We start from the raw sequence: 27,817 nt of genomic DNA, 5'->3' as shown, positions 1-27,817 counted from the left end.
AAATAAACCCAAACTGTCCCTCCAGCATGCGATGGAGCGGGATGTACACTATACAAGTAAAAGGCTTTATTATCTCTTCATGAAAGCGGTTTACATCTTATTGAACTATCACGCCGTCGTTGAATTACTGAGAGTACATTGAATCGATCATTATTCAAAAAAGTGATTTAAAGTTCTTCAAAACTCCTTAGCGTTTGTTCGTGTGTGTGCAAATACAAGCAACGTGCAGTCGATGTCGATTAATTTACGTGCAAAGGGGATGTTCTATCGGGTCGAACTGTAGAGCTTTGTTTCCTTCCTGTCGCACTGTAAAAAGGCTCCCTTTCTCACTCGTTTTGTGAATCTACTTAAATGGACGTTTGCGATTGTTCTGTATTTGATTTTCCGAAATTACCGAAGCGCAAAATGCTTACATGACAAGCTGTAGAAATATGGTGCGAAAATACATGACTGTTTAGTGGGAAGCTTCGTTCAGAGGAGCAGAGTAAGCTCAGCCGCGCTATAAATCTATAAGCTCTGTGTATATTCTTACTGATTTAGATGTTTGCTTTACCAAGTGTGCTTTAGGTGTGTGTGTGTTGTTTGTTTGGATGTATATTTGCATTGGGGTGGGTTTCAACACCCGCTTTCATTTTTTGCCGTCCGTTCTTCAACACACACGGTGAAGTAATGGTTGGACGTATTGATTGTGCATGTGCATGTGCATACCGCTAAAAAACCGTGGACTGTGTACTGCAGCAAAGGCCTATTTACACACACACACTGGATACGTGTTTGGTACCTGAAGCCCAATCGTTGAAGCAAACGACACAGTCTCAGCCTCAGCCTCAGAGACTTCCAGTTCCGTTCCAGGTGATCGTACAACACAACGCCCCATCCGCTTAGCAAATAGGCGGTGCCGACTCGTGCGCCACCGCCCTTGAATAAATAGTATCTACTTCTTTCCACTACGCGACCCATCACCTCTTGCACGAGGAGTGTGGGCTAATAATTGACACATTTTGGAGACAACTTTCGTTCAAATTTACCGGACAGAATGCCGACCCTCTGGACGTAAGGGAGAGAATTCTGTTTTTCAAACGGAGCTTACTATTAGAGCTACTACTGCTGTCTACCGCTAAGCTATAGAGGTTGACTGGGTGTGTTTGGTGGTACAGAGTAACATTCATTATTTAGCAAAATTCTACTGCAAAAACATTAGCTCTACTCATTCTCCGCATGATTAGGCTTGAATAAACCCATCCTCTACCACTGATGGTATATGTAACGTTCTACTGATGCACTTCGCTAGTATGATTCACAAAACAAGAACATGCAAATCGTGTACCAACAGGATTCTTGCTAGTTTCACAACTTGGTGTGATGTTCCAAGCGCGATTACGAAAAAATAAAACATATTTTGATCGAATAGTAGTTGCTGTATTTGTGTTCACTTCTGAGTACTGGTCTAGTCTAGGCTTACAATTAGCCACAACTGACCCGAAATTCCATTTTGTTGTTGTTAAAATTGATTAAACGCTCCAAAAGATCACACTGTTTTCTTTCAGCTTGCTCTTGAACTGCATTTTCACAACTTTCTTCCAGAAGCATCAATGCAGAGCTGCTTGCACCATACATAGATATCAAAATAACATTAATCAAGCATAAAAAATACACGCCACAACTATATCTCTGCTGCTTCAGCATCATCACCGCATAGTTATCGCTTTTGATCGTCGTTTGCTTATATAAAATAGCTCGCCACCTATATTGTGTCAGCTCTCTGGCTCAATGTTGCCCACTGGGTGCACTTTAATTACAAACGCTAGCCGTTGAATGCCTGTGCCCAATAAAATGCTCGTTGTGTATGTGTGTGTGTGTTTAACAAGCTTCTTCTTATCTAATCATTAGGCCTGCCGCTAAGCTGCATCACAATTCTTACACTGTTTGCTAAAATTAATGCGCATTATGCTGATCGGGCTGGCAGGACGATTTACTCAAACTTGGACTCCGGCAGCAGATCGTACCACGCCTTGATGCCCTGTCCGCTCGAAATGTCCGGATCGCTTAGGGAGAGTTTTTGCTGAAAAACAAGAGGAAACAAATCGTCAAACACACACACTTCTGTGCGATTTTTGCATCTAAACTGCCTACCATTCCGATGACGGGACTGCCGAAGAACCCTTTCTGTGTGCACACCGTCACCTCCAGCTCCGAATTGACCAGCTCCGCGTTCGAGATGATGTACTCGAACGTGGTGTCAAACACGGGATCGCAGTTGTCCTTTACCACGTTCGTCTTGCGCTTCGATTCCTTCGACCGGCCCGGCAGCAGGTACAGCTTCACGTACGGGTCCGGAATGTTGTTGGGATCTTTCAGCGGAATATTGTTGATCTTGTGCACGATCACTAGCAGCCGCTGGCGCTGCACACTGTACGCCACCGTCAGCTGGATGCGTCCGAGGCCAGCCGAGCCGGAGGAGGACGTGGTGCTGGGGCTGCGACGCAACAGCTCCGTGCCGCCGTCGCTCAGATTCGGGCTGCGCGGTGGCGTTGCCATCATGACCGTGTTCAGCGTCGACACGACGAACGGTTCCTCCTGGATCGACATCTGCTCCATGATGGCGGAGGTGGTCGACTTGCGCGAGTCCTGCTTCCGGACGCTACCCTGATGGGACAGGGCGGCCGCTTCCGCTGCGTTCGAGTCCCCGGTCGACGGTTGCTGCTGCAGCGTACCGGACTGCGAACCGTGGGACGCCGAGGTGCGGATGGAGCTGGTGCGTGACAGCACACTGTCCGCCTCGGACGCCGGTCCCTTGTCCGGCGTGGTGACCGCTGGCTCCTGCTCCCGGTGGCGCTTCAGGATGCGCAGCGACAGCGACATAATGATCTTCGTCTCTGGGCCGGACTTTTGCAGCTGGAACGGTTGTGACATGATCTCGAGATTTTTCTTCTCCATCAGTGCGCTCAGGATGTACGTCAGTGTGCCGATGGTGTTGCCCGTCTTCTGGTCGATCACCTTCAGCTGCAACGTGTCGTTGTCCGGGTTGCCCACCAGGAAGGTAAAGCCCTGCTCCCAGACCGGCGCATCCGTGCGCATCTGTACCGAGGTTTGCTCGTTCTTTTTGCCCACCGAAAGCACCAGGTACGGGTCGGGTTGTGACTGTTGGCGTGCTTGCTGTGTGGGGATAAAACGAACCAGTTAAAATCCTGTCAACTACGACCGAACGATGAGCGCCACGACAAACTTACCGGCAGGTTCTTGGCCGAATCGATGAAAACGGTCAGCAGTGCGGTGCTCATAGAGGTCACACGCAGATGTTGCGTTTCTTCCAGTGCTTGCTTCAGGTCAGACTTTTCGGAGCTCAGCTTGAACCAAGTCATGCGTAGATGCACCAACCCATGCTTTGCCTGTTCCAGAGTCAGCCACTGTAAGGGGAATAAGAAGGAATAAGAATAAGAAAATTGTTATTTAACTTATCACCATTCGGATCAGGGGCAACTTTTAACTCTGAAAATAAATGTTAATTTCTGTACAAATTCAACCGAATGCTCTGCGAGCACTGAAAAGTTTGACACCCCTGCCACCTGTAGCTCTTACTCACCGTATCGATTTCACCGTTCTTGGTAACGCTGCTGATTTCTACCGTTGCTCTGTTTAAGCGTCGAGCGAATACGAACCATTGCAGGGAAGACGATAGAAAAAATAAAATTATTCACTATTCTCGTTTCAAACACATTCAGTGGGAAAATGTAAAAAAAGGAAAGGTTAAGCAATAACCATGCAAAATGTAGTACATGATTGGTTTTTATGAGTTAGTGGTAAAAACAAACGGTTTATCATATGCATTATTGAAAAAAGGTAGAAAATAGCCAACAAAAACGGGTAAGTTTAAAATGTATTAGTATTAGAACACCAGCACCAGCAGTTAAACAAACCATCAAAAATCAAAGAGTACGTGCATTCAATACTCAAACTGTTACCAATCTCCCTTATGTTGCTGAAGATAGGGAGAGAGAGATGGAATTTAAAAGAAAGGCAAAAGCATTGCCAAAATACAAAAGTAATCTTTAGAAAAAATGGCACCCCTGAGGAATGGAAACAAAACCTAACAAACTTCTAAACTAAATAAAGAAAACATGACCAATAACTTCAAGGTTTACTACAAGACTCAATACAATGTTAAACAATGATCATTTTCGTTAACTGTAAACTAGAATGAAAAAAATACATAAACAGTTAAATAGGTAACGCCAAAAAATCTTTATTAATGTAAAAATATGACAAACATCAGATTAAGTGAAAGAAATTTCAATAAAAGAGCTACAAAGGGAACATCGAATGAAAAGAATTGCATATTTTTCGTTACAACTTTACTTGCCAATATGCGAATAAGATAGTGAAAGAAATATTACATCAATTTTAAACATTGAAACATAGAAGACAACAGGCACTAAATGAAAACCCAAAACAGAAGCGAGCAAAAGCCCAAGCAATGATATAAGAACGGACGGAGCAAAAGAACGATCGTAAGATGATGAGCAGAGCGTGGAGCCGGGTTAGAGAGTTTAAAAAAGATGGAGTACAATGGTGTAGATTAGACTAGCAAAACAGAGATAGAGCAAAAGGATAGGAGATATGTTGATAGATATACATATACAAATATGTATGGCGCTAGCCAAATACAAGAAATGATTGTACTGCCTGCAAAATGTGTTTGATTTGATTTGCGAACCTTCCTAGTGGGTCGTGGTCACCGGTTCGATCCCAGTCGAACAACTTTATGCCAATCAACGTTTGATGCGTAACGTCAACACACGCCTGTCTCGTCGTCAACGCGCGGATTGTCGTCGGTTTCGGTCGGGGTTTTTTGGTGTGTGTTTTTGTTAGCGATGATGTTGATATGGTGATGTTGCGATGAGTCGGTTAGGTCGTCGATCAGATGGAGTCGAAGCGGAAATCGGATGTAATAGAAAATAGGGGAGTGGTGGTAGTTAAAGGGAGAATGCCGCAGGCCGTTATGGCAAAAAGATGGCGCATGATACCATATCATCGCCCGTGAGTCGGCAGCGGTTAGTTGGGTTAGTTATTAGTTTTGTGCCATTTGGAAAAGGAATTCAGTCGTGTTTGTGGAAACAATTAACCACGCTCGCAGCATTGCCAGCCAGGCACAGATCACGGGATAACACGCGCACAATACAAACGACGCACGAACACAGTGATGTGAACGAGGAAAGCGCAAAACATGGGAAAAATAGACAGAGAAGAACGAGAAAGAAGAAAGAACAATATTTTGTTAGTGCTGTGTTAGTGGTAAACAGGATATCGAATCGATTAGTATCCGCTAATGGTTTGCCAGCTAAGTACATCGGGACGGCACTAGGTCGACTATATGCTAATCACGACTTTCTGCTGCCACCGTCTGCCGCGGGGCAACCCTAATTTGTGCACTCAGGAGTGTGAAAAAAGCTTTCTTTCGTGTGTATGTGTGTCAAAAAAGCCCAGACAAGGAGAAAATGTTTACATTCTGCATTCGTTAATCATATGTAATGCAGTTTGGTAGTGCCGGGAGAACAACACTAATCGATCAAGGAATGGTGAGTACATACAACACAGTCTGTGTGGTGCTTGTTTATTTACAGCAAACTCCGTTGGTGCATCACACCCATCGATCAGCTAATGGCAATGATGGAAGCTGAGAAAGCTAACAGAGGTGATGATGAAACGTCTCCAACTATGGCAATAATATACATTCAATGTAAGCTGTAACGCGTGGCGAACGCAGTCGGTGGTCGGAGCTGACGTCTTCATGTATTTGTAATTAATTTGCCTAGCAGTTCACACCTGTACAGTACGTTAGATTAATGACGACGGTAGACGCATGTTGGCACGAGCGAAATGACAAACCAAGCACTCAACAAACGCTTAATGTTACAGAGGAGTAGAGACAGAGAGAGAGAGCCAGCGGGAGTGTGTGTATGGATCAAAACCGGATGATCCCCTGGTCACGCACAAAACATGTATAGAACACAAACGCAAGAAAACGAAAACCGCGAACATATGATATCGCGCACAGATACAGGAGAAAGTAACAAACTATATAACAGGAACAAGAAAATATAAATATGTAAACAAACTGTGAATGAAAACGTAAAACAAAACATAACAAACGAAAACATAAGCGAAAACTACAGGAAAAGAAAATGGAAACTCATCACCACCTGCCAAGGAAATCGTCGTTCTGTACCCCGGGAAAGCCTGGATCATAATCCCACAGGTTGAGTTCAATCTCTTGCCTAAGAATGGCATTGACTTCAGCCTAGAAAATTAGACTCGGATTAGTGTCGGTGCTCCATTCTCGCGCGCTCCCGTAGTTAACCTTCAACCCCAGGGACATTGTTTCGCCCACTTCGATATTGAGCGACTCCAGAATCATGCCACCCATTGGTATTCAACAAAATGAACTATTGTTCACGTTGATTAAATCTTCCGTTCATCTGCCCATGAGGCTATGTTTTACACACGCTATCCACGATGATACAGTTGTTGCAAAATGCGCAAAAACGAAGCAATACCGCAGTGAATAATCAGCAGCACGTACGAACAACCGAACGAACGAACATTTACCACGAACAACATTAACAACATCAATAACAACGATCAACAGCGTCTGCACTTATACCCAAAAGCACGTAAAAGAAGGAAAAGGTTTTCAACTGAACAACGGAGCCAAACATTAGGTACCAAACAAAAAAAACGGGAACAGCTACACGATAACGGCGCTAGCAAGGCGATGGACAAGGCGCATTCCTTACTTGGGTTGGCCATTTCATTTACTTATAAAACACTAACGGAAACGAACGAAACGGATTAACAGAAAAGTTAAACATATTAAACAACATACAAAAGTAATAGAAGAATGGCAACATGTTCATTGGGTTAGGGAATAATGAGCATGATACTGATTACTGGGATTACCTAAAACATACATACAGAACATTAAACTCATACAAATTATTCAAACAACTTTAATAGAAGAGAAAAACATATTAACCAAAGAAAACAAGCAATATAATGGCATTTAATAAATTAAATGAAGAGTGATGTTAGTAAGGAAAATTATTTACCAAACAATTCAAGGCCTAACGCATACATCATTTGGGAAGTAACCAATACCAATACGAAAACCAAAGACAAAACAGTACGTTCGAAAAATAAACGTTGGTAAATTTGTTAAACAAAATCACCAAAACCATGGAGAGGGTGGGGAAAATCGGGAAAATAAACTAAATCATAAGAACGGAGTGTAAAATAACAATAAACAACGAATTGGCTCACCTTCCCAACAGTTCATCTTCGCCGGCGTCCTCATCGTTGATCACGACCTGAAGTGTTTGACCACTTTCCGCGTGGATAAAGGCCTGTAGGTATGGGGAAGTGTGTAGGTCGCAGTAGTGTTGAGGGTTACAAGAGTTTACGAGTATCATGTGACTATGTAAAGGATGTTTGATTGTTGTTCCGCGCTTATGTTCAGAACTTTGTGAGCGATTTTGCAAGAATTCCAGCCCAATTACTGTGCCAAGTTTCCCAAAGTGGTTTCTAATTTTGTTAAACGAATCCTAATAATGATTTATTGAGTGTCCAACGAACGAAACGGAACAAAGTTCACGCAAGATTTCACGGTACGTCTATAATATACACGTCGTACCAGTACTGTAAACTTTGGCACTATGAAATTTAATGAACACTGACCAGCAACAAGGCCAGATCCTTCACGATACACAAGGGATGCAAAAAACATGTCACTTTTTACTTTGACATGAATTGTTGGAGGTATTTGGGGCATTTTTTCTACTTATTTTCCATTCCCTTGTCACAAAGTAACGGCAAAATGTCGCAGAAAACGTAACAAGTATGTTCTGACGAGGAGCGAGCAAAAAAGACAAACATACATGAACCGTCCATCACCTGTCCTGTCGGCTATGGCGTCGGTCGGGAGCGTTTGCGATAAGCACAAGCTATAATACTGTTACAGCTCAGTCCCATACCCGATGGAAGCATGATAGCTGCAGCGTACGGGTTTGGCAGCATTTTAGCGCAGCTTTTGCAAATACAATACCGTGCATACCTCTACGCCATGTGAGGTGGAGTGTTGTAGTCCGGAAATATAGTATAAAGTATATTTAACACCTGTTTTATATATCAACCGGTAGACCAAAACAAAATAAACGTAAACCATTGCGCTCGTAATCATCGAGCAGCGTTGCGGGCTGAGTAAATGGATATCGGTGTCGTGCTCTACTCTACTCATGCATTAGTCCTGCGCTAGCATATGCAAAACATTCCTGTAAGATGAGTCCTAGCGTTCTAGTGTGTTTGGCGATGGATAGCCTAACTACTGTGCTGGCAATAAAACTGAGCTAAGAAATGTATATACAATTTTATAGATTGCAATTCCATTATTTTGTTTTGTGCACAACTTATGTTTTGGTATTTCATCTGCGTCCTTCAGTAAAAGGCAAAAAATCTATTTAAGAAATCATATTAAGGTAAATTGTCCTACAAATTACTCAAGGAAAGGAAGACACATAATCTTGTGCTAGGCGTTACTAAGGTATGTTTGTCATTAACATGGCATATCTTTAGGCGTAATCAGGCGTATCACGTCAATGTTAACCCAGGATGATAAATCATACGCAATACGTACCTCAAACGCCTAAAGTTATGCAAATCCCATGGCAAATATACCTTCTACAGTTACATGCTACCTTGTTAACGGGGTATTTTATATTTACAGACGCATAAAAACACACTTCACATCACATCATCATGCAAACGCTCCACAACTCCAACTAAGAGTTAAAGACAGTAAAGAGTAAACATCAAATGCTCATATCACAGTGTAAAGACGTTTACCAGTGGGTTAAGTTCAGTAACATTCATACAGTGATTCATGCAAATAAACATTCATATCCTCAGGTGGATAAGACGCACCTTCTCAAAACCAAAACAACTAGAACACATTACGTGCACTGTACAGCTTAAACCAAAAACAAACATTCTTGAAACCGGATAGAGGAAGGAGACAGATTGGCGTGTTGATTGGATTTGCGTTGCCGCTGAAAGTTGGTGGACGAACAGACAGCCCCATGACATCCATTTGAGTAGCCGCCCGATGGACACCTGTCGCGTCACTGTATCCTGATCCACAGGGTTTTATGTGGGCCAGCACTGATTTAGCATACATAACTGTGTAATAACTGCTAAAATATGCTGGCGAAACCGATAACGCGAATAAAAAGTCGTCGAAGATTTGTGGTAGAAAACACTTAAACGCCGAAAGTGATACTTTTCCAGCGTTTCCAGTAACGGTTCGCCTTCCTTTGGCAAACGTAACACATCCTCTATTTTCGTTGCTTTTTCGTGTCTCTTTTTCAGAAAAAAAAAACTACTAACAAACAACCCCAGGCACGCAAATTTCGTTGCCGTCATTTGGTCGTTGTGGCCACTTACCTCGCACCAGTAGTCCCACTTGGGGTTGACCGTGTTGTCGATGGTTTGCGTGCGGAACTGCTGTGCACCGACGGAAATGATGGCGTACGGGTCCGATTTGCCCTTGCCGAGCACGCTGATGTCCTTTTTCATGAGGTCCTTCGCCTCGACGACATGAATCCTAAGTACGCCCTGTGGTAGGACGATAGCCGCCGATCGTGCAGAAAAGGGACGAGAAATTAAATTAATGATTTTATTTACAAACACCTTGTGCTTTCACTGTGGAGTAAAATGTTTGTATGGCGAGAGCATACTGTCGATGGTATGATTGATGAGATTTTCCATTGATTGAATGGCATGTTTTAATAAACATACTTAAAATACGATAAGAATGTAATGATAAATTACACTTACAAAAAAACACAAAATACAAAAACAATATTTCAGATTATTCTAAACTTTCAATCCACCTATAAAAGAGACACAAATGCAAAGGAACATATCAAAAGGCAAAACGATGTAAATATAAGCAAAAAGAACTAAAAAAGGTCCCTTTTTGCATAGGAGTCAAATTTCCCTACGCAATAAAATCACCGCAACGCCAACGGTTTGGCCGCCCCAAATCGACCGACACTGGTGAAATTGCCCGATTCATCATCCGGCTAATAAGCAGCATAAAACATCCCTCGCTTTCAGCGATGACCCGATGATGCTGATTACTTGCACAAGTCCACAAGCACACGAAAAACTTACCTCGGGTTCGGGCATCTTCAACGACAGTGCCGGCACCCCATCGCTCAGCACGATAGGCAGCTTGTTCGGCAGGACCATGATGGCGGCCACCTGCTCCACGATAATCTTACGCAGTATGTCGCTCAGCCCGGGCATATCGAGCAGATCCACCACGCCGACCAGGTTAAAGTCAATGTTGGGATTGTTGAGGAAGAATATCTGCAGCCCGCCGATGAGCGGCATCTGGGAAATGAGTGGCTTCATTATTACGCGCACCGTGCCGTGAATCTGGAAGTCCTTGATGCCACCCCGCAGCCCGCTGAGCGCGAAGCTGATATCGCAGTCGCCCGCATAGAACAGGTCCAGATCCATGATGATTTCATTGCGAGACACGTTCTTGTCGTACACCTTGACGCCGCCGATGCGTGGTGGCTGATATAATTTCAGAAAGTATTCATGAATAAAGCAAGATTCAACGTTTGAGCGTTTTTTGTTTGTTTGTTTTGAGTGAAGACAACAAAAAAGACACATAACAGATGCAAATGCTTACAATCGTTCCCAGAATCATTCGGTCAAATTTGAATCCGTTCAGCTTGTAGCCAGCCATCGCCTGCTGGATGTTGGGTTCGATCGATTCCTTGATGAGATTTTTCGCGTAAAAGTTTGCATTGGGCCAGACTTGTTTCAGGATCTGTACATGGCCGTGGGGAGATTACATGGAAGAAAAATCAGATTACATTTTTCCCATCGATGTTGAGACCATCTACCATCAATCTCCGTTACAACACTTACCCTGTTAAGCCATTCGCAACGTTCAACGTCGGGAAAGAATACCTGGTGGGAATGGAGAAGGGCATTAAAAAGGTTATAAAATTACATGCAATTGGAATTTTTTCTTAGAATCGTGTATTTAACAAATTATGTAGCATTTATTGGTAAAAGTAAACATGTAGTAGTAATAGTTGAAGATTTATTTGTCTATAATGGAATATTGTACGCAAGATACAACTTCACACTAAATCATCAACGGGTTCAAAATTTGTATTGTCTTATTATTTAGTATATTTGCTATCTTTACTGTGTTTAAATGCTTCACTAAATTCGTGTTTGCAAACTGGAGAGGGAAAAACTGAAACATCTTAGACAAAAACTAAAGAATAATAAAAAATATCAATATAAACATGTAAACTTGAAATTTAGATGTTCCTACAAGGTTGAAAAATTAACAATATTTTTAGAGAGTAGACAATTATGGTTTATAATGATAAATGGGACTATTAATTAATAATAGTTAAAAAATACATGCAAAACATGGGAGCTGAGTATTTACTGTTTTTAGCATATCGAACATTATGGCATCATTCGATAGCTGGCTTTACAGTCTAGAACTTTTACGTAAGTTTCCCGGCATGACAACATTTTGCAACATGCATTTAACTCTTTGGCATTGCACCAAAGTCGGCCAAGATTTAAATCATCTCGGGTCAAAAATCAAAGGAAACTGAGTTGCGTGCAAGGATACTGGCAGTTTACAACACTCTAACAGCAGGCCTGAACCACAAGGCGGTTGTAGCGACAGTAAAGTAAGTAAGGAAATAAGTACATATTTTAAAGATATTAATTCGCTTCTAACTTCCAACTTCTTAGGTTCTGTAGCTCACCTGGACAAGGAATGGTCATTCAGTATAAATCATCTTATATTCGTTAAATCAACCCTGACATATGACTTTGATTGTCTGGAGCGAGGACTTCATGCTTTTTCTTTAATATATCTTAAAAAACTTAAGGTATTGCAATTAAAAAAACTAAAAGTAAAACTATGTAATGATGAACTATGGGAATAAATACAGTAATCACAACGCAACATTTTCGTTGTCATCACCTATCATAAGTTCATTAGTACCATAAGTTCATGATCAATAATTATTCTCTACTATCTCTAGTCTTGTAAAATAAATATGACTTGCGGAACACATAACCTACAATATTACATTGTATAATAACTTATAGACGTGAAATAGTTGTATTACCTAAAACATCAATTTAAAGCTAATATGAACCAAAATATCCTGTCCCATAAGTCAACGACCTTAACTTTTTTCATAACCTTGTGTTAGCTAGCTTAATTTCACTTGACCCATATGCTACCAGGCATATACCATCGTTGATACTATCATGGCTGGATTCAATTAAACTCAACCCCGAGAACAAGTTCCTTTACCTCAAACCGTAATGAATGTTGTCCGATAATTCTTGATATAGAAGATAAATAATAGTGCCGCAATTGCACTTTTCTAGTAGCACGAAACCGGCACTATCTCTACCGTTGGAGGTAACCTTGCGGAAAAAAGCTTTCCGGTTGCAATTAGTATACGCCACCTACGTGCCTCTAGCGACATCGTTTGATGTTATGTGTAGTGCTATGGTAGCACCACGAGCTGGCAACATGACACGGCCACCGTCATGTGTACCTGCAACTCACTTAACACCGAAACGGTCCGAAATGGTCCACGGGCCGGTGGTTGAATTCACGAAGGCAGGATAACACCACTTACCAGCGCCATTGGAGTGGAAAACGATTACCAGTGTTAGTGTGTGTTGCCCTGCTTTTTACGCCCCGCAAAGCAAACAGTCACCTCAACCGAGTACTTCGACATGTTGGGCTGTACATTAACCCATCACAACCACCATCACCAACAGCAGCTTTAAGCCCGTTGAAATAACAATCCACTTGGGTGCCGCGGGGTCGGTGTAGGCTTTTCTTTGCAGCATAACACCGATATCGTTTAGCATCGCACGTGGGATTCATATCATGTAAATCGTCCCGGCAGACCCGGCACCCTAACGGCCGCTGATCGATAGTGACTGGGTACAAGTGCACGTGCATGGCTACCGGGTATCCGGCAAAAAAATCCGCCGTGTAAACATCGTACAGCGGTACGCACGGCATAAGCCGAAAATTGAACATACTTTGCATATATTGAAGCATCATTCCATCCACCACATAGGTGCCTGATGGCAGTTGAAAAGTACATGTGCGGTGTATTATCTGCAAGGTGATGAGTACCTGTACATGACTGAGCAAGAATACTTCAGTGAAGTGTAAAAAGATAAAAATGGTACAGTTCGCAATGTCTAACGAACTTGTTACAAAGACAGTGAAGCGATATACGTGTAAAAATAAACATGCAAACCTAAGCGCTTGCCGTAAAGATTATATTGGGTTAGGTTACAATTGAGCGAGAATCCATTTTCAGGCGGCTTTATCTTAAATGAGATGCTGAGAAAAATGCTGGTAGAGATGAAATTAATATGTGATCGTGCATGTTTCGCTCCGCTAGCAGAATTTGATAACTTTCCACGATATGATATTATGCGCTTGTCCCGTTTGCCCGCCGGTAAAAATGGTGCAATTTGCTTTCGATGCCGTATTCCACAGCATTATATATTCATGTATGTATGTGGTGGAAAAATAAAAACTAAGCACGGAACTAATGCTGAGAAACATGGTTATAAAATTGGCAGCAGTAGATTTTAGCAATAGACGTCTTGCATTAGTTGGAATAAGATATTTAATTAGTAATATCATTTTTTAGTACAATTGATACGGCCAACTTTCAACAGCCGACATTAAATCCTATTCGTAAACCGGTTTGAAATATTTTCTTACAACTTGTGTTGTTAATGACAACATTACATGTTAGCTATAACTTCTTATTAAGCTAAATTGCTTCAGAATAAATTAAAAAAATACGAATTTTATGCCATTTGCATACCTTCAGGCGTTCTCAATGTTCGTCGAAGGGTTTATCTTGTCTAAGTGTTGTCTAACTTTCTTGTTTAAGTTTATTATAAAATTAATGTATATTATTGTAAATTATTGTATCCGTAGTAAGTAAACCGTACTTTCAATAAAATACAATTTAAAAACATACACAGTTCAGATTTTGTTTTCCAATATCTTGCAGGGAACGTTTCATCTTCGCTCAATATTATTAATAAGCAAATCCAACTGCCACCCGTATTAGATAATGGTGGTAAACAATGAAAACTAGTGATGGGATGTACAATTCATTTCATTACCTGCCCCGGAGTCGGGTACGAGCTTATCGGAATCGATTCCGATCCGTGGGTACAACTAGTACGGGTCGACTCGAATGATCAGTAGGTGCGAGAAAGTATAAGCAACTACGACCCGTTGGAGCAGCGAGTTCGGGACGGGTCAAAGTAGGTTCATAACCCGACTCGAAGCCACTGCACCAATGGGTCAACATCGCTTATGTTTTATGTTTACCCGTACGACTCCTGGTTGCTTACAGATGGCTCTAACCCGGTAGGTTCGGGTCGACCCGCCCATCACTAATACAAACACCGCATGTATTATGCAGATTGGCTTTGTTCGAGCTCAGCGAAAATTACACACATCGGAGTAATTGTTCCGCATACAATCTTTGCTTTAGGTCATTGGGTTCAGAGTGCAAGTTTCGCCTCAAAAGCCTTGAAACAGAAGAAGAAGAGAAGAAAAATCCCATTCAAGCGTGTTCTTCACCTTCAATGTGTTTGTTGACGTACTTTAGGGTTTTTGATAATTAAGACTTCGCCCGCCGCAACCCTTTTTATGCAAGAAAGCGACAAGTTTATGCGCATTAAAGATTCAGCGAGTTTAACCTGTAACCCTACCATCGTGCCGGTGGCAGGTTCAGCTCATCCCAAACGGCCTGGCTTTGGGTGGAAAGATCATGCAGCCGCACGCCACCAGTCACGAAGTACCGTGGTAAATGGGAATTGTTGTCAAACAAAACATTTACACTCGGTAAGAGCACTTACCCGCCGGTAATGATCTTGTGTTCAAAAATAAACCCTGACACAAGAACGAGAACCCGGGGGCGCCTATAGTTTTGTTATGTTTGTTATGACGAAAATAAGGTACGTTGGCCCCCATACCCCAAGGAACCTAGGTGTGAGTACAAATTAATCATATGACGCTCGGTGCACAAAATAGCTTATTTCAATGTTGTATTTTTTTCGTGACACAGCACAGTGTAAAAATTGCAGCCGGGTGCAACGTAGACACTTCTACGGCCGTTGTTAATTCCGGCATCCCCCGATGGTGGGCATGAATGTTTTAGCTACACCTCTGTATGAGGTTTCGCCCTTTGCCCGTAGGTTTACGATGTTATTACTGAAATGTGCCATTTTTTTTATTAATGAGCTCACCGGTACAACGGTTCATGGTGACCCATTTTGTATTTCTTCTTTTTTTCTGTATTGCTGCGATGTCAAAGTGACAAAAAACCCATTTCGTCTTTAATACTTTTCAACAATAGTTCCGAGTGATAATTAAATATTATACATAAAAAATGAAAACATTTTTTGGAAACTGTCTATTTTATATTGAATTCAAATGTTCAAAAACAGTTATTAAGAATCCAAACTATGCGCCGTAACGTATGCAAACCGCTTTGCAAAACAGAATAGCAAATGCAAACTGTCATGCAAAGATTTCATTATAAAAATATTTAACCAATTTCAAATTTCAATTCATCAAATTCATCAAAAGTTAAATTACCAAAAGGTTGTCCACGTAGTACACTGTCATTCCCACTCAAACATTGCTCATTAATGATGGATTAAACATCACGCATTCATGATATCACGGCGAGTGTGATTCATATCTACCTACTGCTGGATACAAACACTTGTCCGGATTTTCTGAGTTTCATTCAAGCAAAGCCCAATACCTGCAAGCGTTTGCGTGTCAAGCAGTTGTGTTGTTTGGCAGGCGTGTATGTTGACTGGATTTATCATGATTGTCCCCTGAGTTCCTCTCATACATCCTACCGGACAGTCTCTGAGTTAGCAAAATATAATCCCATAGGTAACGCCGGTGTTTTGTGATTGTGTAGCGTTGGCAGGGATAACGAAAATATTATCCAAATCTTTATCCCGCACTATAATGCACACTTCTAGAAACTAATCACGACCCTCTAGTGCCCTGCCCACACCCCCCCCCCCCCCACACTTTACGATCGTGCACTTACCCAAGCCGGCAGATCGTGCAGCCGGGCCAGGATGACTTCCTTATCGTTAGCGAGAGCGGACGCCTTCGCTACGCTGCGTCGTGTGTCGTTGGTTTTGCGCCAGGATTCGCGTGCCACCGACAGGATGACGGGCGTGATGAGCCACGCCACCGACCAGCCCATGTAGCCGACGAAGTAGATGATACCGACCGTCACCACCTTCTTCGCGAACGAGTACAGCAGCGTCATGATGCTGTCGTCCTTCGTTTTTGCCACCTCGGAGGACTCCGGCGGTGCTGATTGCTTTTCCGGGCTTAGCTCTTTGCTTGCGCCCGCCATCTCGCTGGCTTCGCTGGACGGTGGCTGCAGCAAACTGTCGACCTCACTGCTGGAAGGTGAGTCCGGTGATTGATGCTGGTCGGTGAGTGAGTCACTGTTTGGTAGGAAAAAAAATATGAAGGAAACAGATGAATATTAGCGTAAGCAGTGGATGCTGCAGTGGGTTGACATCATAGCCGGAGAATGTCACACATGGAAGAACGTGCTGATAATTAAATTTACATCTTTTCTTCAGTCACAGCGTTGTTTTTCAGTATGAACGATGATCTAATTTACTGACTTTTTCAGAGAAGTCGAAGTTTTTCAGAAAATAGTGTAGAGAAACTATTTCACTATTCAAGAGGAATCGGTTGTTATTTTACATACTAATATTCAATTATTTATTTTCTCATCTATTCAATATGTTTCATTCTATTTGACTTCGTATCGAACCAACCTCATTTTGATGCTGCTACGCTACACAACTGAGCGCTGTTGATCGTCTCCAGACTCTCCGCCAAACCAAACCTTTTACTCGAAATACACTTTTTTGGCACTGTTTTCCATCCACACTCCACGGCACCGAAGATCACAATGTTTATTTTAGATCAAGATGCTATTCGAGAACCTAAATGCAAAGTAAACACACAAACGGTCAGCAACATAAAGTCTGCCACACTAAATGTCCTTCAACGCACAGCTTCAGCGTTCTTGAACATAGAATCACGAATATGATTCTCCGAAACTGTATTCGGTCAAACCGGATACGCTCAAAAAGTAGAACGTCTCCCGTCACTGAATACTAATAATGGTGAGACACAACAAAATTTACCACGGCCCCTCGAATTTTGGTACCGTTTTTTTTTGCGATAACCTCGACGTAAAAACCGTTGACCACCTTCTACGCGAACGTGAACCACACTGGTCGGGAACGCACTGGTCGTGCCAGAACTGATGTGGATGTTAGACCGACCTACCGACAGTAAAGATCGCGGCAAATGAGCGTATAACATACACCAACGAACCCTATTGATGTGGCGCGTTTGTGTGCGCTCCACGTACCACGTTGATCGTTTGCGCATAGTATTGCGCGTTGTGAATGATATCGCGCAGCGAGCTGCGCCAGAGTTCGCACAGGGCTGCGGAATGAAAACAACGTCCGCGACGCGGATGACTTCACCAGGGCCGGTGCGCGTATGCTACGACACGCATACTTGCAAATACGCTCGAACGGTACAACCTCGAGCTTCCCACTTTTGAGCTGATCGTGCACCCGAAGAAATCGGGTGGAAAGAACATGTGTTTATTACGGTGGACGATCATCTTAACCCTTGAAGAGAGGGCAGGAAGTCAATAAAAGCGACGCCTTTTTATTTTGTTTTTTAAATTTGTATTACTGCCTATGCAAGGTCACTTATTCATCGACTATCTTTCCTTACAGGGTTTTCCATTCCAATTAACAACTGTCCACAGTCAACTAGCAATCTTCGATTTGAAAAACACGATTGTCTACCACTTACAAACAAGTCAAGCCGTTTTTGGTACACTGTCCATTTCAATTTCACAATTGTCGTCTTCGAAAACACACGTCAGATGCGGCACGGGTTTGGCTGGAACGTGTATCACTTGTCCGTAAGAATTGAACCATGTTGTAAACAGGTCTTGATTGAATATCAGAATATGGGAAAGCTGAGCAATTTGGACATGTTAAGCAGTTTTATCATTTGCTTTTAGTTATTCTTGGTGTGTTACAGTTTTTAAGTTATTTTGGGATGTTGTTTTTTATTTTTCATTTGCTACCAGTAAAAGCACTGATTAATATACAAATTTCTGCATTGTATTAAAAATTAAAATATAGATAAAACTGCCTAACATGTCCATTTTGCTCAGCTGTCCCAACATCAAGTGATACACGTTCCAGCCAAAACCAAAACAACCCGTGCCGCATCTGACGTGTGTTTTCGAAGACGACAATTGTGAAATTGAAATGGACAGTGTACCAAAAACGGCTTGACTTGTTTGTAAGTGGTAGACAATCGTGTTTTTCAAATCGAAGATTGCTAGTTGACTGTGGACAGTTGTTAATTGGAATGGAAAACCCTGTAACTTAGAAATATTGTTCAACGAATGACTTGAAATAAGTCCAAAAACATACACAATTCTACGTCATACAGTAGGTAAACAAATTTTCTATATTTTTCCATACCAGTAATGGTTTTATTTTTCTACATTAAAAAAATATTTCAATCTATTAATTCATTTTTGTCACAAAGAGGTTAACGCCAGAACCAAGCAACGGAAGTGGTATCATCGTTACGGATGATAGCGTATGGTGTGGATGGGTGTAATGTTAAATAATTTGCTGCCAATGCTGTTTTCGGGCGCATTACGATCGATTGTTTCGAGCTCCAACCAATAAGAGCATCGAGAAACATTTTCAACTGATAGATACGATCCTACCCAATCAATCTGCTCCCATACTAAAAACCAACCTCATTCAACGGATTCGCTGATCGCTGATGTATCGGCACAAGGTCTATAACGAACACCAGCCACATCGCTGCAGTTACGCTGATCGTGTTCGCTAAAAATAAACTATGACCAGAATTTCTTCCCTTGGTACGCCTATTGGTTCGGAAACCCATTCCCCGGTCTCCATCCTCGTGAACATCATACGTGCAGTTATGAACAGTGTGAGAGATAACCTAGTGTGGGTAAACAAGGGAGCAGCTTCCCGTGCCACCGAGTGAGTATGGGTATGTCACCTTTCCCCAGACACAAAATATCACCGAGCGTAATTAGCGCTATTAGGTGGTGACGGAAGTGGGTGATTCCTTTGGACACTGAACGCTTAAGACTTCAATCGTCGTACAAACGTTCTCGACTCGATTTTACAGCCGCGCATGATTAATTGTTCAAAGCTTGAGGAGCTACGAATTGCAGAAGACAAATAAGCGTTTAAGCTTATTGCAAGCAAACTGAGTAAGTAATATTAATGGATGGATGAAACCTAGTTAAAAAAATGAAGCTAATAAGACTACAAAAACAGGTAAATTCTTCAAACATTTCTGGTCGAGATAGGCAGTCTAGCGGTGTGTCCTATGCCTGATCCATGTGAGCTATGGTAAATTAAAATATATGCGTTGAGCACGCCCATAGCTCTTGCCTGGCCTTAGCCATCAATTTCAGATTGATTTTTTTTCGTAGCAGTAGCTGAGTAGCAGTATAGTGCAACACCTGAAGAACAATTCCTAAATCTATTGATCGCACTGCTATCCAGAAGTCATATAGCAACAACCATTTGATTCTCTATGCTCCATTTTTAAGGGAATATTATATATGCCTTTATTATGCCTTAGCCGGTCTGGTGGTACAGTCGTCAACTCGAACGACTTAACAACACGCCCGTCAGGGTTCAAGCCCCGAATAGACCGTCTCCCCATAATACGTAGGACTGACTATCCTCCTATGGTAACAATAAGTCACTGAAAGCCAAGCCCACTTTACTAGTGGGTACTGGCAGTCCTTGACCGGCAGCGGTTGTTGTGCCAAAAGAAGAAGAATTATATATGCCTTACAAATTTGGACAATAAGATCTTAAGAAATTCACATCAAAAAAGTATTAGCAGAACACACTTATCCATAAATGTAATTGTTATTTTGTTATTATCCTGGGAGCCACATTTTTACTGATACGCATACACGTTCCTAAATTTAATCACTGTATACAAAAATATTCTAATTGACTTAGTGGTTCATTGTTCTTGACTTAAATTCCAATTCGCCTAAAAGTATGCAATTGGCGTAGCACGTTAGCATCAATTGCTTCTCTCGTTACCATTTTTAAGAAATCTATTTCTACTCGATTACAATATATTGTCTTATTGTCTTACACAAAATCGGATTTTCAACAGTAATGATCAAATCATTAATCTCACTCCATCACAACAAATAGCGAAATCTTGCTTTTTAAACATAACAAAACACCTAGGAATCTTTCATCAAGCACTTCATTAACCAAAATACTGCCAACAATTCTGAGGCACTCACAATATCGGTCTTATCAAACACTTATGCAAGTCTCTTTTACCTTACCGGTTGACATGAATCTGTTTAACTTCGCACAAGTACTTCACCATCATCTTGCCACATCACCCAACTACCACTTCATTTTTCCTTGACAAAAAAATAAACGTATGCAGCCGACAATTTTCCCCATATCTCTACAGCTTGGTCGACTATCTGGAACACACTGTCTAGATGGCGCCGGGCAGGTTGTCTGGTCTGGGAACGAAATCGATTTTCCATCGAACAAGGAACGCACAGTTCGTTGGCGACATTTGCCGTCCTCGCTATGGATTATTCTTTGCTCATGATTGTGATTGTAGAAAGCGTGAGAAAAGGTGAAAAAGCGATAGTGTAAAATGTTTCAATAATTACAGGAATCCAATGAAGGAAAAGGGTTTTGAAATACTTAATGCATGTTAGCCAGAAAAGAGTCAGGAATAAAACCACATTATACATGTTTACCGGCAGCCATAGCGTGACCTTCGCTCTGCCAGGTAAATGTGGTTGTGTGTGCCATTAGACTAAACGATTAATTATACGGGCTTATAAACAGTAACCCAAAATGAATGTTTGGCCACGTTGTGGATAAATATCAATAATTAATTTAGCGTTCTATAAATGCACTTCTTTTTATGGGGAAATGTTTTTGACCACTTCAGTGCGTCACGTACGTACTATCAGTGACTGAATCATATTATTTTAGAGTAACAATCAATTACATTGTATTTAAGCCGAACTTTTTTCTTGCCAGATCTAAACGATCGTTGTATTCTTCATTAATGTGAATACGTGGTAGATGCAGTAGTGCAAAGTGTGTGAGCCATCAATATGTAATCAATGAATTCATATGATGCCAAGGTTTTATAAAGACCCCTAGGTTCGTTCCTTCCTTCCATTGTGCCAATCTCATACAAAGTTTGCTACGGTGATGATGACATTCTTTATTAATCAACTCGCACGATGTCTGCATAGGGGCACGATGATATCACACCGTCGTACATTTTACTTCCTCAACTTCAATCTTTACTTCCAATCACAGACATTTATGGTTTCTTCGTTTGACCTTCGTTAGTGGTGCTCAGTTCAGTGGGTCCACTGTGTCGCTCTGTGCCGTGTCGTGAGTAACACCAAATTTGGGACCAAACCTTAACCACGAAATAACGCTCACATTTATACACACATTCTGAACGAATTGTCGTCGTCAACTTTTCTCATCAAAAAACCTTCATTTCCTGGCACCTCGAATTTCACACACTACACAAAAGCGCCGGTGGATTGCTGAAGCGAATTCTTTTGGTATGTTATACAAGCTTCGAAAGGCAGCACACACATCTATGCTTATAATCCAGAACGGATAACCAAAAACACCGAACAACAGCTTGTCGTCGTGGTCGAAACGCATTAAACTTTCAGGAACCATCTCAAACGTAAAAATATAAATTAGATGACCACCTGTCCCCGCCCAAGAAGCCGCTTGTTTGCGTTCTCAACCGCTATAAACAGTTTAAATGTTTTACTTCTTCCTCGAAACAAACGAATATCGAATCACAATCTCGTAGCCGCAGCGACGCACTGCCACACTTTTTTCGTCTCGTGCCACCAACTAACTGAACGGCAAACTCTCTGTGGGGACTCAACCTCACATTTCGTACCAATGTCAGCCCATTTTATTGTCAGTGGAGTCACCAAGCTCTTTCCTGGTGCAGAGCAAACCCACCAATCTGCACACAAACACATTCAACAACTTCATGCCCTTCTTCCCAAAAGAGCGTACCGGTCTTTTCGGATACCGGACCGTCGAGTTGTATCGATTGTTTTGCGACTTGCCGGTGTTATGTCATCTCCTGTACGCAACCTTCTTGTGGTGCGCCTTGAGATTCTGGCAGATCGCAAGAGGCAAGTAGCACACCAAGCACGATCGTTACTTTGCGGCAAAAAATACGCCTCAACCTTTGCATGTCCGAGCGCCTCTCTCTTTCACTCTCCGGGGAGCAATCTATCGCTGCCAGCTGGAGCTGAGTTTTGTGATTGTGTTCGTGTGATCCCTTTGCTGTAACAATTCGAGTATGTTTTTTTTGTTGTTGCAGCACCCCAGTAACCGATTCAACGAATAGGGTGGGAATGGGCAAGTGCATCGAATGGCGGATGATGTCATCATAAGTCGGGGGCTTCACTTGTCGTTGTAAGAGCTGGGTTCTATGTTGACGGCAAAAAGTATAGTACATTCGTTTAAAATTGGGTACATGTAATGTTGATTAAATTACAGAAACAACATAGTGAATTTCCCCAAAGAATTGCTACAACAGTAGTGAATAGTGCGAGAGAGTGATTGAATGATAAAATCATCATTCATCTGCGAGAAAATCTCGAGCATATGTTTCCTAAGGTAATGGGTGATCGCATACTCATGCTTCAAACTGATGAATAAATTACTCACCCGAAATGTACCAGCAGAAAAAACATATCTTTGTAAACAATGATTATGTTGTTATTAAGTATTGCCAAGGAAAACATTGAGCATATTGTTTTTTCCCTCTTTTCTTCCAATAAAATCGCGTTGTATTTGTAAACGCAAGCAAAACATACAATACATACACAACAAAATAAAACCGGTCGTATCGGTTGACAGTGTTGTGATGGACCTAGCCCTGAAGGTTAGCATTTGTCCGTCGCGTCCACGAGTCCACGTGCTTGCGAATGCGCAAACAGGTTCCCGGCGTAGCAATTTCCGTCTTCCAAGACACATTAATTTAAGGTGCTTTTCAAAATCGAGGTTCTGTTCTGGAGTATCTTTCATTTACCGAAGTCTTGAAAATTCACTCAGATGGACAATACAATTTCCGGCAGGCAGTAGCACTGTAGTTCGTTCCTTGCCAGGACGACAGCGTACGTCAACCTTGATAAACGTCTTGGTAACATTGCACACCATACACCATCTAATATCCTTTTGTCGTGTTTCTAGTGAAAACGTTCTAGCAATCATAATAATGATAGCTCATTCAACAACATCTGCTCTTCCTGCTAAAAATCATAACATCTGACGAACAAATTTTAATTTGATGTGTTTCTTCGAAATTGTGATACTTTCTTCAACATGGAAGATTTTACAAATGATCAGCAAAATAAATAAACCATTCCAGATTTCAAAGATGAGCATTTCAGTTTAAATCGTTATTTCAACAAAAAGAACTTTGCATAAAAACATACAAAAGGAATTGATTGACAATACCAAGTGTCTTTAATTAGGCAGTACACATGACAAAACAAGTATATTATGACTCTTTTTTATCTGCTTTGTAGCTATTCTTAATGACCGTACATTCATAACTGTATAAATAGGTCGCCAGTTACGCTGCCGAAATGATTTATCATGCCAATATTAACAGCATGTAGATAAAGCTATCATCCTAACGATGATTCTAACAAGACATCAGACAAATTGGACAACACTTATCAGCTGTCAGTGTGGCTTGCCTCCCGTGAGATTCAATATACGGTACAGAGCAACCTTTCACGCAGGAATATGGTCAGACCTTCAACAGTGGACTGGATAGATTCTGCTCTATCTATAACAATGTACAACTGGACATCAAATGTCAAGCGTGACGGATCTTTAGCATAATATTAGGCAGTATGAAGCATTTCCACCCAGTGCGATATAACACTAGACGCAAATTAAAGTATATCTTATCATAGTTTTTTTATATTATATTTGAATACTGTATCTAAAATAATTTAAAAATGTAGTTTTAAAGATTAAAGTCGTATATTTGTCTTTTTTTATTAAATAAGCGATGAAACTAGTTTACTTTTACTTCACATACGATTTTGAAGGATTTATTTAAATCTACTCTATTTCATACCTACACTCAAGCACATTTCATCTGTTTTTCGCATATTAGCTTATTTACCACCCACTAACAAATTCTGCCCGAAAATGACATCTTCCAAGAATTGAAAAGGCCTTTTAAGCAAAAATTAAACATACTCAACCCACTACTACATTATCCTACTGATTTCCCCGGTCTCAGTGTGGGCCATCGTCCACGTGGACCAATCGCTCACCAGCCACACCGTCCATGCTGAGGAAGCTGCAGCCGAGCAGTCCAGCTAAAGCATAATTAATTTTCTCGTGAACACAAAGTATTTGTGTAGTGACTGTGAGCAAAACTCTCCCAACGCAAGTTAGGACATGCCTACGCGTTTCACCACAAGAGTGAAGCTAATTTGGGTGGTGTTATCGATGTACACGATTTGAAGCATTTAATTAAAGCTACTTGCGGGTTGTTGAATGAGTGTCAAACGGGTAGTACTGAAATATATCCAAGAAGAATAGACACAAAAATACAAAAATAAAAAATAAACAGCTTAGCACAAAATTCAATTTCGTCATGCTACCTTGAAAATTGACAACCAATTTCGTTTTTTAGATCATAAATCAACCATATTTACTGCAGTGGAACGCCAATTTAGTATTTCCTTCTTACAAATCACCTTGAAATGAAACTTTTTTATTTCCGCTAGAAACAAAAACACTCTGCATCGTTTTCTCGTGGTCGTATTTTTGCTCTAACCATAAACACAATTACCAATTCTCACGGAAGGTACGTTATATTTACGTTTAATTTATTGCGCTTTGCGATAACATTTTTTAATATTATTTTCAATTCAAATTCATTAAACAGTTAATGCTCCTAATCTATAAAACGCTTATTACTCACTCTTCATATCACTCTTACTTGCTACGCGTTATAACAATTGCATTTTATAATTAAAAATACTTCAATTTTATATCCAATTTCTATTTTGTGCTTTGTTTGAAGATACCTCTTCTAGCATGATTAATGTATCGTTTCAGGCTTCTAATCTTGCTTGCAATCTCAAAAATTTGAACTTATCAGCAAGTGACTAAGAAACCTTAATTTCACTCTTATCAAATGTTTGAGATAATTGTATTACGAACAGCTTTTACATTTGATGTGGGTTTGTTGATAATACCATTAGTCGAGCTGGATGGTCACCGCAGAATGCAAAGAAAGGAACATCTAAAAATCGATCCTTGCATCATTAATATTTGATTTACTATCAAACGTGAGAAGAATAGTTCCATTTCACACTTTTGCAGATACCTACTTCATTTTGCGGGCACAAATGGTATAATCGATGAAAAGTTGAGCTAATTGCTTCTTCTTAGTAATTGAATTTCTATCCTAAACAACTAAACCTCCGCCAACGAGACAATTTCATTAGACGAAACGTGTCCTATTGCTTTATCAACACCCCAAAACCGTACCCACTATCAGATCTGCCCTTGACCCGCTGTTCTGCTACCCTTCACAGACCATGCTAGAAATAACGAGGAGCGATACTGATAAGCGCCAGCACTTCCCCATGCTCAGCGTGACACTTATTGCTGGACCAATGATGCATTAGCTTACCTACGCTAGCTGTTGGACGCTCTCGGTAGCTTTGACTTGTCGACTGCTGATAGATCGCACGTGCCAGTTCACCCGGGGAAACCGTTCCGGGTTGCACCTGTCAAACCATATGCACTGCTGGACCTGTGCACGCTCTCACACTTGAGCCCGCGCTGGTCTGACTTCACACTGAGAATGACATACTTTTGCACTACGACCTATTTACCCTTCTACACAACAGCACTTGTTTTGGGGCAGCGTTGCTCTAGCAAACACTCACACACTCTTCACGTTGTTGCCTTTTGCATACCTACGCACTACTGCTGCTGTTGCTAATATACTTAGCAAATAAACATTTGACACACTCAAACGTACCCGCACCGTACACACACTTGAGATTAATCCGGATGATTCGTAAAGTGGCGTAATCTCGAACACAAAATCAACAGCTCCCGTCACAGGGAACCCGAATGGCTGCTACCAGCTAATGATTCTAATAAAAGGACAATTTCCTCTCGACTTTTGCTAGCTGTCGGTATGATTAGCCTAAAGCTGTTGAGAGTGGAAAGGCTTCCGATTTGACTGGACTGGTCCCCACTTACCTGGGGATGAAATGTTGTTACAAACCCCTAGGCACGACCTTCACGGTGAACGCACTGCTCACGCACGTCCGGACGAAAACGTGTTTCGCTCGCGAATGCGGTATGCTGGCCGAAGTCACGAGGGCGCTCGGGTGCTAGCTCTAGCGATTGGCACAATGGGCCGGGCCGGGCACAAAACGGCACCATTTTAGGTTCCTTTCTAAATGGTGCTTATTCGAAAATCATAACATAACATTTGGGGGAAATTTTATTACATATGTATTTTTTAGTTTTTTTGCAAATCTTTTTAATTTTGATTTTGATAGAATTTAAATAATACATTTCTTTGTAAAATTCTCTCAATATAGCATAGCGACAGATTGCAGCATTGTATTGTTATTAGTTTAGTTGATGATTGCATCACAATCTGTAATTAATTCGTATAAAGTTGAAATTAAATCAAGTGTCTCGCATACAAGAGTATTCATATTTACGGGCTTAATGTGTCTCTCGAATGCGCATTTCCTGTTTGATAAAAATTTTCGTTGTCATCACGTAAACGTCGTAAAGAAATATCTTTGAGCTGTTTTGTGTGAACTTGTTAATAGTTACTAAAACAAACAACCCAAGCGCCACAGATTAAGCTTAAACGACTGGAAAATTCAATATCCATAGAAAAAAATGAAAGCTCCAAAGCTTCATTGGTTTGATCAATAGATGGCGTATTAAAACTGATTATTATATTGCTATCCTTTTCTTGCAATGTGTTTCGACAAGTTTCATCTTATCATGTCCTATATAGCCTTCTAACTTTCCGAGCAAAAATCTATATAAATGGTCGTGTGGTCAGATACGTGGGTATCAACACCAACGACCATTACTCAAATCTCACTTGCTTCAGTGCTGGTGATTTCCATTGGAGTTTAGTATTTAAACAATTGTATCGCCGTTCTAGTTCTAGCGATGCATAACTTCAATGCGAAACCATACAACAGTACAGAGGAAATGAGAAAGCTCTCCTCCAAGCGATGAAGCTCAACTGGTTGGGGTATCCCACCAACAGATAGCGCCATCAGCTTTTTTGCTATTTTTAGAATGTATGAGTCGTTTGCCGTCTGCTAAACGAAGTATTTCTATATTCCGTTTAGGTAGAGAACTTGAGTCGTTTAGAAGCCGTTTAGTGGTCGTTTAGTGGATTTGTGGCACTTGG

General features: G+C 41.3%; 1 protein-coding gene across 10 annotated transcripts; it reads right to left on the bottom strand.

Annotated features, from left to right (window-relative positions):
• Positions 1-44: 44 nt before the first annotated feature.
• Positions 45-26,736, bottom strand: LOC120947614 (extended synaptotagmin-2). Of its 10 annotated transcripts, none has more exons than XM_049606163.1 (12): positions 22,127-22,215; positions 16,999-17,169; positions 16,245-16,656; positions 10,996-11,037; positions 10,754-10,894; positions 10,225-10,635; positions 9,493-9,663; positions 6,201-6,298; positions 3,584-3,632; positions 3,231-3,407; positions 2,134-3,156; positions 45-2,062 (listed from the first exon to the last, which is right to left on the bottom strand). In XM_049606163.1, exons 2-12 carry the CDS (start codon positions 17,001-17,003, stop codon positions 1,973-1,975), a joined length of 2,619 nt encoding a protein of 872 aa, XP_049462120.1. In that variant the 5' UTR covers positions 17,004-17,169; positions 22,127-22,215; the 3' UTR covers positions 45-1,972. The 10 variants fall into 10 exon arrangements, with proteins under 10 accessions (XP_049462120.1, XP_049462122.1, XP_049462123.1 ...); XM_049606165.1 differs by lacking the exon at positions 22,127-22,215 and adding an exon at positions 22,062-22,083; XM_049606166.1 differs by lacking the exon at positions 22,127-22,215 and adding an exon at positions 21,778-21,995.
• Positions 26,737-27,817: the final 1,081 nt, after the last annotated feature.

This window comes from Anopheles coluzzii, chromosome 2, assembly GCF_943734685.1.
Source record: "Anopheles coluzzii chromosome 2, AcolN3, whole genome shotgun sequence".
Classification (NCBI taxonomy): Eukaryota; Metazoa; Arthropoda; class Insecta; order Diptera; family Culicidae; genus Anopheles; species Anopheles coluzzii.
This window is presented reverse-complemented; position numbering and strand designations above follow the sequence as displayed.

What these genes read in the sequence shown, in the direction of transcription:
- LOC120947614 (XM_049606163.1), bottom strand. An exon ending in GAATGATTCTGGGAACGATT is followed by an intron (nt 10,636 to 10,753) that starts GTAAGCATTTGC and finishes AAATTATATCAG; the next exon opens with CCACCACGCATCGGCGGCGT. An exon ending in GCAGTCCCGTCATCGGAATG is followed by an intron (nt 2,063 to 2,133) that starts GTAGGCAGTTTA and finishes CTTGTTTTTCAG; the next exon opens with CAAAAACTCTCCCTAAGCGA.